The sequence below is a fragment of the Puntigrus tetrazona genome, chromosome 13 (assembly GCF_018831695.1).
Source record: "Puntigrus tetrazona isolate hp1 chromosome 13, ASM1883169v1, whole genome shotgun sequence".
In the NCBI taxonomy this organism is placed as follows: Eukaryota; Metazoa; Chordata; class Actinopteri; order Cypriniformes; family Cyprinidae; genus Puntigrus; species Puntigrus tetrazona.
In genome coordinates, this window is record NC_056711.1 from 22,144,476 (window position 1) to 22,159,475 (window position 15,000).

The 15,000-nt window shown below is 38.5% G+C and overlaps 3 protein-coding genes across 4 annotated transcripts in view; 1 reads left to right on the forward strand and 2 right to left on the reverse strand.

Moving 5' to 3' along the window:
- LOC122357127 (L-threonine ammonia-lyase) overlaps positions 1-4,369 on the forward strand; it is a 13,520-nt gene extending 9,151 nt beyond the window's left edge. The window contains exons 6-11 of the mRNA XM_043256395.1: positions 702-801; positions 881-956; positions 1,655-1,780; positions 3,245-3,412; positions 3,685-3,742; positions 4,238-4,369. Of these exons, the coding sequence (XP_043112330.1) occupies positions 702-801; positions 881-956; positions 1,655-1,780; positions 3,245-3,412; positions 3,685-3,742; positions 4,238-4,336 (627 nt within the window). The 3' untranslated portion in view covers positions 4,337-4,369. The remainder of the gene's footprint in view (positions 1-701; positions 802-880; positions 957-1,654; positions 1,781-3,244; positions 3,413-3,684; positions 3,743-4,237) is intronic.
- A 3,190-nt stretch (positions 4,370-7,559) lies between these two features.
- Positions 7,560-12,369, reverse strand: tmem254 (transmembrane protein 254). Its single transcript, XM_043256219.1, has 4 exons — positions 12,175-12,369; positions 9,873-9,976; positions 9,747-9,806; positions 7,560-9,020 (listed from the first exon to the last, which is right to left on the reverse strand). Exons 1-4 carry the CDS (start codon positions 12,259-12,261, stop codon positions 8,897-8,899), a joined length of 375 nt encoding a protein of 124 aa, XP_043112154.1. The 5' UTR covers positions 12,262-12,369; the 3' UTR covers positions 7,560-8,896.
- An 820-nt stretch (positions 12,370-13,189) lies between these two features.
- srfb (serum response factor b) overlaps positions 13,190-15,000 on the reverse strand; it is a 25,510-nt gene continuing 23,699 nt past the window's right edge. For both annotated transcript variants that reach the window (XM_043254898.1, XM_043254899.1), the window contains exon 8: positions 13,190-15,000. This exon is cut by the window's right edge and continues 77 nt beyond it. In XM_043254898.1, coding sequence (XP_043110833.1) covers positions 14,982-15,000 — 19 coding nt within the window. In that variant the 3' untranslated portion in view covers positions 13,190-14,981.

Below are 15,000 nucleotides of genomic sequence, written 5' to 3' on the forward strand. Positions count from 1 at the left end.
TTGGTCCGGTGCTGTTTTCTGTGCATTTATCCTTTCTGGTCTCTTTTCTTCTGTGCACTGACAACACCCAGCTTTATCTTCCCCTATAGCGTAATAACAATTATTCTCTATGGATGTAATTAATCGTTTAATCGATTTACTATCATTGGAAAAAGTTGCGCTGCTTCATATTTTTTTAGAACCTGTAATACTGTTTTCAGTAAATCTTGAAGACATTTAGCACTTATATATAATAGACATTTTTTGTAACAATGGAAGTCTTTAAGAGTCGTCACTTAATATCATTTTAGCACATCCTTGCTAAATAAAAGGATTACATTACTTTTAAAAAGAAAGCAAAAAATGCTCCAAACTTTTATATCGTTACAAAAGATTTGTCAAATAAATGCTGTTCTATTCAGCAAAAAAAAAAATCCTGACAAGAGTATCGCAGGATCCAAAACAATACTAAGCAGCACAACTGTTTATGAAATGAAAGATCATGTGACACTAAAAACTAAAGAAATCAAAGTAAAAAATCTGCTTTGCATCTCAGGAATAAATTATGTTTTAAAGTATATTAAGATAGAAAAACATACATTTCAATTGCAATAATTTTTTCAGTATTTTTGATCAAATAAAAGCAGCCTTGATGAGCACAAGAAAAAAACAGACTCATAGGCTCAGATCAGCACAGTAGGTTTAAAGCGTGTCTCTCACAGGGTGTAGAACCAGAGGAGTTTCCTCTTCTACTGCAGTCCCTCAAAACAGACTCTCCCATTAAAGATCTCTACTGCAACCCCAACAAGAAACTCTACAGAGGTGAGATCTCCTGCTTCAGCTCTCACACTAACCCGTGGTGTTCTGTGAGCGGCTCTGAAGACTGTTCTCTCTCACACAGATCTGGTGGATCACTCTCTGGGCACACACACCTTCCAGCTGGCCAAGAAAATGGTGGACAAAGTCATTTCTGTCAGGTATGTTAAAGAGCATTCGGTCCAGTATCTACAGAAAGGTTGTTCAGTTGTTATTAGAGTCTTCTTATAACATTTAACATTCATGGATTTTGGCAGACAAGTACTTGCAATCCCTGGGAATCGATGCCAAGACCTTGGCGTTGCACAATTCTCTTGGAATTTGTTTAATACCAATAGCTTGCTCTATTCTGCCGTAAGAACAGTTCTGTAATGAAAACACAAAATGCTTAACATGCAATTAAAATGCAATTCTTTAATATTTATCTATTACTTATCTTCATTTTGGGGATCAGGAGCATGCCTGCAAACTTTCAGCACTCATGCGTTTGGCAGACATGCATGGGAATCGAACCCATGATCTTGGCGTTGCGAGCGCTGTGCTCTACTGTGCTCTAAAACATAAAACATCTTTTTTAAATAAAGTCAATATTTAAATATTTTTGAAAAAAGTTTCATGCTCATTTTTTGTAATGTGTCACTGAATCCATTGACCCAGAAAATCAATCATGCCTAAGATTTAAACATAATAAAAAGGAATAATTGCATGCATATTCTGGGCTCATCTGCTGTTCTATATATAGTAGGCATCATCAATAAAACATTAGGGTACATTAAATGTTTTAGAATGCCCCGGTGGAGAGCCGAGTCAGTTCTGTGTTGATACTGTGTGATGGAGATGATGTTCTGTGTGTGTGAAGGGAGGCGGATGCTCTGGTGGCCATGCTGCGCTTTCAGGAGTACGAGCGCTCGACCGTGGACACAGAAGGAGCCATGGGCCTGGCCGCAATCTTAGCTGGACAGCTTCCAGAGCTGAAAGGGAAAAGGTGGTCGAAGCCCCTCACTCTGTTATGATCCTAACTGAGTCGGTGTTACTCTCTCTCTCTGAAGAGAGGACTTAACTGATGGTCAGCTCGCTGAAGAGACGCATCTTCCTCTGAATGCATGAGCTGCACTTGAAGCTGTTGTGAAATGCAGATTAACATTATTAATGCATTCAGTTTACATGCTGTTTGGCAATTCTAAACAGCCCATGACTGTGCTAATGAAGCATATTAGTGCTAGAATAAATTGATTGTTTGAATTAGTTAAACCCTTGCATTTTTAATAAGGTCTTATTTGTTAACATGATTTAATGCAATCTCACACACACACACACACACTCAACCTCACATATACATACACACACACACACACACACACATAACCTCACTCTCTCTCTCTCTCTCTCTCTCACACACACACACACACAGACACAAACAGTCAACCTCACATATACACACACAGAGACACACACACACACACACACACAACCCGACACATACACACACACACACACACACACACACAGACACAAACAGTCAACCTCACATATACATACACACACACACACATAACCTCACTCTCTCTCTCTCTCTCTCTCTCTCACACACACACACACACACACACAGACACAAACAGTCAACCTCACATATACACACACACACACACAACCCGACACACACACACACACACACACACACACACACACACAAACAGTCAACAAACAGTCAACCTCACATATACACACACACACACACACACACACACACAACCTCACTCTCTCTCTCTCTCTCACACACACACACACAGAGACAAACAGTCAACCACACATATACACATACAAACACACATACACACACAACACACACACACACACACACACACACACACACACAACCTCACTCTCTCACTCACACACACACACAACCCGACACATACACACATTAGTTTAATGCATTATCTTACTAACAATGAGCAATGTATTTTTTTCAGCATTTATAATTCTTTTAACTGCAAAAATGCAATTGTTCTTTGTTTATGTTAATTCAGTGTCTAATTGGTCTAATTTGAAATGTTGATAAAACAAACAAAAAAAACCTTTAAACTAACATTCACTTGACATTAACATCAGTTTAATCATTTACATCTATGCATGTTTTTCAGTTCATGCGTGGGATTTTTTCTGGGAATAGAACCCGTGAACTCATTGCAAGCATCTTGCGTTAATGTTTGAACTTCAAGAACATTTTTTAACACTTAAATATTTTTATGAAAGGTAATAAAAACAGTTGTTAAAATATGTTCTCATGTTTACGTGCTGCTGTCTGAGAAGCATCAATGTTAAAAGTGTGGATTTTTATTAAATTTTTTCAAGTGCAATTTTTGGTAAATGGCTTTTAATCCACTTCTGACCAAAGACATTAAGACGCACTGCTCAGTGTAGATTTACGTGCACGCGTGTGCTGCAGGGTGGCGGTGGTGGTGAGCAGCGCTAACATGGAGCTGGACCTGGTCCTGCAGTGCGTGGAGAGAGCTCTGGTTCTGGACGACAGGGTCAGTCGCTTCACGGTGCAGCTGGCCGACTGGCCCGGAGACATGGCCAAACTCCTGGACCTGCTGGCCAGAGAAGACGTCAGGTGAGACACACTCGTGAGCTGCGTGTGCATTCACCCAGATCCTGCTGAGCGCGCACACACACACACTGTTCATTCAGTTTGAGTCGCTTTAAATAAAAGCATGGATGTCAATATGAGCTGCAGGTCAAATCAATCTCAGCTTGTGGATGTTTAATGAGCTCGTGTCAGGGAGAGCTGCAGTGCAATCACAGATCAAGTTAGACAAACCTTTCTGAAACCTCAGCAAACAGATTACTTCATTAACTTACTAACAGTCTTTTTCCGTCTCTCAGGTTGCTGGATGTTTGTCACAGACGGTACAGTGATAAAGGAGAGCTCTTCAAAGCACAGGTCAGACAAACAAACACAGTATTCAGTAAATATAAGAGAGATTCCCACACCATTCAGCTGATCTTTAATTCTAGTTACAGCTAGTTAGTACATTTGGTATGTTTTATATTATTTCACATTTTATTTTATATTTTTAATATTTATTTTATATTATTAAAAAAATATTTTAAATAAATGATATTTTATATCTTATTATTTTATATGAATTATATTTTTTTATACTTTTTTAGCAAAACAATTTTATAATATATATATTTTTTATTGTGCATTATCATTTAAATCATTTCTAGTTTTTCATCAGCTCATGATCTCCAGTTTGGGAAACGCTGTGATATTTTACAGCGTTCTCATCAGATACTGTACCATAAATGAAGAGTTCCTCGTTTCAGTAAAGACTTCTTCTGTGGAAACACAATCACACAGAGAGAGAGTGTGTGTGTGTGTGTGTGTGTGTGAGGAGCTGCTCTGCACTGATGTGACTGATTGTGTTCACAGGTGGAGTGTGTCGTTGAAATGAGGGATAAAAGTCAGAACTCACAGCTGCGTCGAACACTGTCTGACCGATACCCTTCACTGCGCTGGCTGGAGCGGTGATCTGCACACACACACACACACACACACACACACACACACACACACACACGCACGCACGCACGCACGCACACACGCACACACACACGCACACACGCACGCACGCTCAACCTCACACACAAACACTCAACCTCACATACATGCACACACACACACACACACACACACACACACACAACCTCACTCACACACACCCACACTCCACCTCATTCTCAAAGACAAACGCACAGACACACTCAACCTTATTCTCACACAGACACCCTTTCACTCAAATACACACACGCTCAACCTCTCACACACACACTCAACCTCACACATATATATATATATACACACACACACACACCCTTTCACTCAAATACACACACGCTCAACCTCATACACACACACACAGACACCCTTTCACTCACACACACACACTCAGCCTCTCACACACACACACTCAACCTCACACATATACACACACACACACACACACACACACACAAACGGACACAGATACAAATGTACACTTGCGTGTGACACACTCAGACGCACACTCACACACACACTCAACCTAACTTACACACACTGAGTGAGACAGCAGATCAACACACACACACACACACAGATACAAATGCACACATACTCACTCGCACACACACACACACACACACACACAATCACTACATTACATATAAAGTATTTTTGTCGTGTTTTTAGTAAAACACAGAAATATCCTCAAATCAAGGTACATGTAGATGAGGAACAAAAGAGAGAAACTTAATCAATTCTAGTTTTCTGAAAATGAATCAGAATGAAGTTAAATTAAAACATCTGCCAGTGGGGTCAGAACAAAAAACTTGTTTTTCCTTTGAATTAAAATTATTATTTATTCACCCATTGGCAGATATTTTTTATTAATTTAAGCATAAACTAATTTATGTATGATATTAAGTCATTTTGTATTCTGATTTAAAAATGTTTAGATATTTCTACTGAAAAACAAGACAAAAATATGGAAATGGTTTTTCCCTGACACTGATATTTGAATAAACACACAAATAGAGCGATTAGACGAAAAGACAACGTCATGTTAATTACTCTTAGGGTCACTGATCTCACACGAAACACTGATCTCATTACTTTGAATGTAAAGATCACCAAAGATCGAAACACAGGGACTGAAATGTCTCAGAATGCCCAGAATTAATTCGTTATCACTGGATGATCAAGAATGTCTCTCTTTATGGGAGGAAAGTTGTGCTGTATATAACTTTATTTATGAAATTCACTGAATGTGTGATGTTGACTCTAGCTGTATTGATGTCAGTTGTATTTGGCTTATTAATATAAACACTCGTCCTGTAAATAATCACACTCTGACTGCTGTATTTTATGAAGATCATAAGGAGAGTGAGAGAGTGAGTAACAGAGCGTAAGAGAGACTGAGAGAGAGTGTGGTAGAAAGAGGAAGTGTGAGAAAGTGTGAGAGAGTGAGTGACAGAGAGTGAGAAAGTGAGAGAGTGAGAGAGAGTGTGTGTGAGAAAAAGCATGAGAGAGAGTGAGAGAGTGATATACAGTGAGACAGCGAGAGTGAGTGTGTGAGAAAGTGTGAGAGTGAGTGTGAGAGAAAGAAAGTGTGAGTGAGAAACAGTGAGTGTGTAAGAAGTGCGAGTGTGAGTGTGTGTGAGAAAAAGTGTGAGAGTGACAGTGAGTGAGAGACAGTGAGAGTGTGATAGAGACAAAGTGTGAGAGAGAGTGATACAGTGAGAGTGATAGAGAGTGTGCGTGAGAGAGAGACAGTGAAAGTGAGTGAAAGACAGTGAGACAGCGAGTGTGTGAGAGAAAGTGTTACAGTGAATTAGAAAGTGTGTGAGAAAGAGTGAGAGACAGTGAGAGTGTGAGAGAAAGAAAGTGTGAGTGAGAGAGAGATAGAGTGTGAGTGATTAGAGTTTAAATCTCTAAGTCTATTAGCTGAGGACACATTGACCACGACAGCATGAACTAAACAGGAACTGTCTGCATTCAGACTAGATGTTAATATAACACGTTCACTTAACAGTTATCCTAAAAATAATGCATTCAGTGATTAAAGGCACCATCCAGACCTGTCTGTCATCTTTCCTTGATATTGTCTTTGGGATGGAAAGATTGATATTTTATTTTAGTTAATGTCATAAACCAGTGAGCTAAGCCGGTAGTCCTGACAGTGTCGTGAAAACACGCTGACTGATTCAAACTCGTGACTTCATTCAGTTCATACGATTCATTAGCATCGGATCTATTAATGATTTTTAGAAATCACGCAGGCTATGTGGCAATGATTCACTGTTTGGAAGCACAAGTGTGTATCGTGAATCATTCGATGTAGATGTGGACTTCGTGGTTCGTTCACCAATCACGCTTCATGACACAGTCCTGATCTGAAAAGATGATTCACAAATCATTATTAAAATCAGGAGCACGGATCGTTAATCAGTTCGTTTTGAAAGCGCAAATTACCTATCATTATATTTTAGATCCCCATCCTTTGATTTAGACTGAAACTAATTGCGAATCATTATTTTGTGACATAAAGTCTCAGTTCTAAGATACATAAGTCTTTTTTCCGGCTCTAAATTGGACTTTATAACTCACAATCGTCGCACAATTCTGAGAAAAGACACAATCACTAGTTTTTATATATCATTCAGTGGTGAAAAAGGGCTTGAGTTCATTTTTTTCTGATTTCTTTAGTTTTTATTATTATTATTAAACAGCTGAAAATATCAAACCATTGAGGCAGTATAGTACTGAAAGAGAAAAAGGTTCCATGTACGTGTCTGGATCAACTTTGAATAAAGAAAAGAGAGATTTAGCACCAGATTTTAGTTTGTGTGTAAATATGCAAGCAGGAAACAATTAAGTTATATTTTGCTATATTAAAATAAAACGATGTGATAAAGACACCCAGTGCTCTGCTGTAATGTTGTTGGTTTTATCAAATAAAATAAATTGCGTAATTATTGTCCAATAAATATGCTAACATAAAAATGTCTCTCCGTATGAATTATGAGTACGTCGGACACCACAGCTCTAAATAAAGCACATGTGATTGAATCCAGTGTGAAGAGCGAATCAGATTCATTCATCCGCATCCTAACCAGCGCTGAGCTCCTGTCAAAACTACAAACGAAGCTTCATATCCGTATGACAGTATTTTATGATATGATTGTATATCGAGTGACAGACGACACAAAGCAAGTCAAATCAGGCGGTTTATTTTCCTTCGTTCACACTAAACACACACGTCATAATCACACGAACTCCAGCCAAAACACAGAAGTCTGGAGGAATCTAACGCTCTGCTGTACTAAAAATAACCAGCTGCACTTACACAAGTGTTTCTGAAGCAGCAGCGGCTGAGAGAGACGGTCAGAGGAATACTCTGCGTTCAGGTGTCTGCTCCATCAGCAGCGTCTGAGGAACATCACGTCCAGCGGCGGCCTGGTATAAAGATCCTTCATATTTGAGCTGTGAACCGTCTACGAACGGAGCAGACTGTAAGACGCTTTCTCTATTCTATTATATAATGAGAAACCCAGATGCGTGGAGTAACGTGTTCTAGTTAGGCCAAGCAGACTCGTTCTGGCTCTTTTCTTGATTTTGATTCTTCCTCATTCGTAAGTCACTAAAAAATAAAAGTGTATCTCAGTTGTTCTCGACACAGGGCCTAAGCTTGACTCATTTTAATTTTAATATAATTTCATTATTTTATTACAGCAAAACATACAGTGAAAAATTTATTTTTTATTGTTTTTATAAATTTATAAATGTATTGTTTTATTTTTATTTTCAATTTAGGACAAAGTACCGTTATTTAAAACCTTTTGATACAAAATATTACTGCATATTATAATACATTAATTATGAATGCATTAATTATGCATTTTATGACCTCTTGAATAATTGTACCCACAATTATAAGATATATCTACTCACCGTTACACTATTAATGCAAAAGACCAATTATAGAGACGAGGTTTCTCAAAATATAATGCTTTTCAATTTTGGATACAATTATCTGTATGAAAAATATGAATGTGTTTACAATTCATACAAAAAAAAATTCTAGCCGTTTAATCTATGCAGTTTCTGAGTGAAAATAGTTTTAAAGCACTTTAAGTAAATATTATCATTTATATGGAGGACTCTGATTCTGTTGTACAGCGGGAGGTTTGGTTTATATCAGCAAATCTTTAGATGAATACCTTCTTCTCCATGTCTCTGTGAAGTGTACCATGTTTCCTGGATTTGTATACCAGTGTGTATTAGAGGTTTATTGCTCTTATTTTGCGCTGTAAGAGTCTGACTGTACCCACACGGCGCTGAAGTGACTTTCTGACAGACGTTACGTCACTAATACTGCTGATAGAGCTTCACTGAACCAGGATCGTGTAAACCAGGCCTCGGGTGACATTTAGCCTTTAACGAATCAGTGAGGTGGATGAGACTGTTCAAATATAACCTGCTGGTGGATAAATCCTCTGGAATATAAAGATCAGCGTCCTGCGGGGGATCGGCGTCAGGCTGCGCTTTCTGTCACTCGCGTTTGGATCGGCCGCCCGGTTTGTATTTGAGCAGAAGACCCAGAGACGCGAAACCAAACAGGAACGTCTGAGCGACCCACAGGAAACGTGTGGAGGTGCTGTCTATGCCTTTATCACTGGAGACACACACACACACACACACACACACACACACACAGATCAACACAGTCCTGTATCTGATCGATCACTAACATTTGGGCCAATTTTTGTGTAAAAGTAGTTCTGCCAAAGCGTCAGGTCATCAGAGATCAGGAAAAAAATCATCATCAGATCTGGAGAAATGTGTCTCAGCAATGGAAGTGAATGGGTGCCGTCAGAACGAGAGTCTGATAAAAAAAAAACACTCCATCAGTTAACATCTGGAGAAGACAAAAGATCAAACTAATCCAGCTTTAAGATGTTTTTAACTCTGTAATCTATAATAAGTCTTCCTCAAGTGAAAAAGTGTTCAGTTCTGAACCTGCACACATCAAGCAGTGTTTAAAACCGTCCAAAATGGCTCTGAACACGTATGTGTTTGGATTTTGACATGAGAGACAACAAGCAACATCCTAATGCTTGATTAGTTTCACCTCATGAAGTTATCGTGATGTTTTTAATCACACTCTCATTCTGACGGCACCCATTCACTGATAAAGAAACACATTTCTCCAGGTCTGACGAAGACAAACACTCAATCCCACCTCAATTTTTTTCTGCCTGATCTATTATTTGTATCTTTCTCTACTAACTCAGCTCTTCCATGAGTTGTGAAAGCACACAGAAGTATGGGTCCCGTCCTCACACGTGACGGTCTGTGCTGCCACCGTGTGGAAGAGGAGATGAAACGCCTCGCGTCTTACCTGCAGATCTTCAGCGCAAAGAGAGCCTCGAAGAGATGGATGAGCCACGTCAGAAACCATCTGAAACACAGAACGAGCCGTCAAAGCTCAGCGTCAGCTCCGAGCTCCTGAATGAGTCTCACTCACCCGTAATACATCACAGGATAGTGATAGTCCACACAATGCTTGGCCAGAGCTCCGAGGGGACCCAGACTGCTGTAGGGGACGTCCTGAGGCCAGAACACCGTCCACTGGAAACCAATCAAACACAATCACTGCACGACCAGCCTTCTCACCAACATCTGACCACAGCCTTTTATTATTACTGTGCCTTTTCGGTTTCATCTTTTTTTTGTTATATAATAATATATTGTAAAAATGGTCGCTCACTCATGAGATAATACGCTCAATGCTTATACAGCGTCTGATCTCCAGTACATCGGAGAGAGTTATCTCAGTACACTCAGTCACTCCCTTTGAGCCGCACCATAATAATTTACTTAAAACCGACAACATTTTATGTCTATAAGCACATTTTTCTAACTCCCTGAAGCTGAATTCCCACGACCAGTCCCAGACACCGTTTTAAATCTATTTTCAAGCTTAATTCATGCGTTACAGAACAACACTAAGGTGAACACACATACAGTGCACTACTTTTTTTTGTGCTTTTACTCATTAAATGCACTTTGAGGTCTTTCTGCACAACCTCTGCAGAAAATAATCGATGCTTTTCTTGTGTTCAGGGGTTAAACGCTCTCAGAAGGATTTCCTGTTTGTCATGAAGTTCATCGTTCAGTTTTTATTTTATTTTACTGCATTTGACTGGAAGCATCTTAAACAACACAACAATGTCATACAACACAATAAGAATATGAATAAGTCATGAATCATGAATTAATATGTATTTCTCAGGGCTTATTATACAATGTACATTTAAGCCATCGCATTAATAACACAAAGGAGAGCAAGAATAAGATACAATATTACTTTAATAATATTTATTATTATTATTATTGAGAAAATAATTATTCAGGAGGCGAGTCATAATACAGAGCCAGCACCAAATGGACAAAATGGCAAAACTAAATGAATTATTTTCACCACCATTTAGAATTCAAGTTTTATTTTTAACGAATCAAGTTGATGCAAAAATTAATTCAGCATCAGCTTGAAAATCCTGATGGAAAACGTTTGCACTTTGTACCAGCAGTTCAAGCTATTTATTAAAAAAAATGGATTTTTATGACTTGTTATTAAAGCCGCCAGAAACACATTAGTGTGAAAAAGTCTAATGGTTTCTCTGGGCTTTCCCTCAAAGCGTCTCCTGAATCACGGCCTGTGTTCAGCAGCAGAGCGAGGCGTCTCTGATGAGGCTCACATGATTTCATGAAGCATTAGAGAATTATCTGGAGGTTTTATAAAACTATCATCCCGTTATTCGCTTGAGTTTCAGTCTCACTGCGGTTATCATGTTTTCATTGTACGGTCACTTCAGTGGTATTGTTGCTTATTAATAATTACTTAATTCACACAGTGACAGTAGTTTATTTTAAGTGGTTTTATACATTTGTAAAGCCTTTTTATTATTTGTATTAGTCCGTTCATGAATCCCTGTCATTATGTAACGTTTAGTACTCTTCATAACGCTGACAATAAAGTCACTTTGCTAATAGATTTTAATACAATTATCATAATTAAAACATGGTTAATATAATTTATTCATTGTAACTTTTTTATCTTGTGGTTATACATACACATACACACACACACACACACACACACATTACACACACACACACACTCACGCACATTATATATACACACACACTCACGCACACATTATATACACACACACAAACGCACATTATATACACACACACACTCACGCACACATTATATACACACACACACACAATATACACACACATTATATACATACACACACACATTATATACACACACACACTCACGCACACATTATATACACACACACACACACAATATACACACACATTATATACATACACACACACAATATATATATATATATATATATATATATATATATATATATATATATATACACACACACACACACTATATACACACACATATATACATAGATACAATCTAAATGTTAAATCTTATTAAGTACGCAGGGATGTGATGTAAAGGTCGTAAAGGACTTTGTTCAGTTAGTGTCGTAAAACACTGAGGTAAAGTTCACTCTAATGAACGGATCGGTTACCAAACAGCCCGCTCTGTTTCTTTTCTCCTTATCATTGTGAGTTTGCTCACTTTCAGCACAGAAAGCCGTCGTTTCCTTTACTTCAGACGTCAAACTGATTTCCTGACGGTCGTTTTAAACTCGATTAGGTTGAAGTTTTTCTGAAATTCTCTTCAGGTGTTTCCTGACTGACTGAATAATTCATTCGTGTCATCTTACCGTGAAAAAGCTCAGAGAACCCGCCACGACCAGCATCCAGAACACACTGGACCTCCTGAAGTACGAGCTGCCGTCACTTTTGGCCATGATGGCTAATCTAACTAAACAGCAAACTAACTAGAGTTAACTACACTAGTCTCCTCTCGGCGGCCGGGCTGTCGCTATAGAGATCTCTCAGCACCGGAAGTGACCGACCACACAAAATAAGAGTCACGCGTTTAAACACCACAAAATAAAAGTCCCTTATTTACCACACAGCACTATCAGCTGCAGTTACTTTATGATATTTGTTTATATTGTGCGCATACACACTTTTAAATATTTATTATTACCTTATATGTTAAAAACTGTAACATAATAATAAAATATAATTAATTTTTGTAATTGCAGATTTGTTGTTGCAAAAATTTCACAACATATTTGGTCAAAATCACGTTACAAAAATATAAAGTGCTACAACAATTTATCACATCAAACGATACGACAGGATTGTCTGATTAAAGAGCAATGCTGACCTAAATGCATAGGATATTACGCTACCTTTTAAGTTTTTGTAGTAAAGAAATTTCTGTAAAACTCCACAAACAATTGCATCTTAATATAGTGTCTTAAGGACTAATTTGACCAACAGTCTTACTTTTCCAATAGAAATAAGACCAATCCACCTTTTCTTACCTGAATTTAAGAAGCTATGACAGCTCTAGAAGAAAAACAAAATGATGACTAACTGAATTTGATTATTTATAGTAAAACCATGACTATTTACCACTGATACCACTACATTAACCACATTTTAAGCATTAGAAATGTAGTAAAAACACGGTAGTAATAATAATTTAAATAAATCTGTCAAAAAAGGGAATATCCAGCATATTGAGTATCATGTTTGGTTGCAAATGGTTACAGTGTTTTGTAAGGATAAACATCTGAATAAAACAGCATGGTTTGTGTGTTTAGTTACAGCACTGATACCACAGTAGAGTCTCAGTAAAGTCCATCATGAAACAGCCAGGCGTGACAAGATCCATTTTTTTATTACAAAAAGGTCTGTACATTTGCCGTGTCGGAAACCAGAAAAATCACACAATAATCCAACAGAAGAACCAGTGTTACTCTCACACAGTCTCTCTAAAACTAACCAAAACATATCAAACAAACCGGCTCAGATACAGAGGCTTTCTGAGCACATTCAGTGAGGATCAGCTCTAAATATTCAGCATTACGCAGTAAAAATGTGGCCATGTGTCAAGGTTAAAAGGAGAGGAAAAAAAAGATGGAAAAAGCAAAAGAAAATAAGCCCTAAAACAGCGTGATGTGAAACGCGTCAAACGCAACGTATGAGATGATTCAAAACACGCAGAGCATATTAAGGCCAGCGAACCTCCTCCAGCAGAGCTTCAAGAGCTTCAAGAGCTTCAAGAGCTTCAAGAGCTTCTGAGCCGTCGACCGAAGCCCTTTACAACATCACCACAGACAGAAGAAAGACATCTTCAGACCGACTGTCACGTTCATTCACTTTAACATCAATATGACGTTCTTCGCTTAGATTGATCGACAGGGCACTTGTGCAACACACACATTATTAGTTCAACCAAAAACTGTGCTGAAACTGTGCTCATCTGTTTCTTCATTTGGAGGAATGCGTCCCAGCAATGGATGTGAATGGGTGCCGTCGGAACGAGAGTCCAAAGAGCTGATAAAAACATCCATCAGACAACAGACTAAAAAAAAGCTTTAAAAAGTTGTGTTTGATTTGAGCAGATTTCACTTTTTCCACTGGATTATTACAGATTATGGATTTATACCGCAGTTATAAACGTCTTAACGCTGGATTAGTTTGATCTTTTGTCTTCTCCAGATGCGCTGCGGATTAGTGTGATGTTTTTATGAGACGCTCGTTCTGACGGCACCCATTCACTTCACTGAGACACATTTCTCCAGATCTGATGAAGACTCTCATCTGAATGTTGGACGAGCTGAGGGGAGCACATTCTAGTTTTGGGTGAACTTCTTTAGTTTTGTCTCAGTTTGAGGCGTTTCTCAGCGTTCGTAGGCATCGGGGTGTCACGGGCAGAATCATCAACAGCATTCGGGGATAAACAGCGTTTCAAACCTCTTTCTCTCTCTTTTCATTTGTGTTTTTAGAGGAGATTTGGCACATTCACGTTACAAAAGAGAGAAAAAGAGTTTGATCCTAAATCTTTGTATTTCTCGTCAGAACACTGTGTATAAATCAATATAATATATGTTTATATTACATTAATTTACAGGGTGAAATATCAGATTTCATAAGCAAAACAAGTTACAATGTATACAAAATATCTATAAAAACAACTACATGCCATCGCACAAACAGGCAAAACAAATCTCAAATATTAAAAAACAGGTTATGTACATTTCCATATGTCTCGTCTTATTTTCCAAATCTGTTCAGATAACTTTGCAGCCAAACACACACACACACACACACACACACGCACACACACGCACGCACACACACACACACACACACACACACACACACCGAACACACACACCGAACACACACACACACACACACACACACACACACACACACACACACACACACACACACACACACACACACACACACACACACACACACACACGCACGGCTCGCATGCAAAAACAATACTTATACTCTCTCACTTTTACACACACACACACACACACTTCTCACTGGCTGTGCCGTGGCTGTCTCCAGCAGAAACCGTAGAGTCAGACGTATAAACGAGGACCTGTATGAAGGCGTTAATAAATAGCGGCGTCAGTCTCTGTGGGCGCGGTCAGTCGATCTTGGCGTTC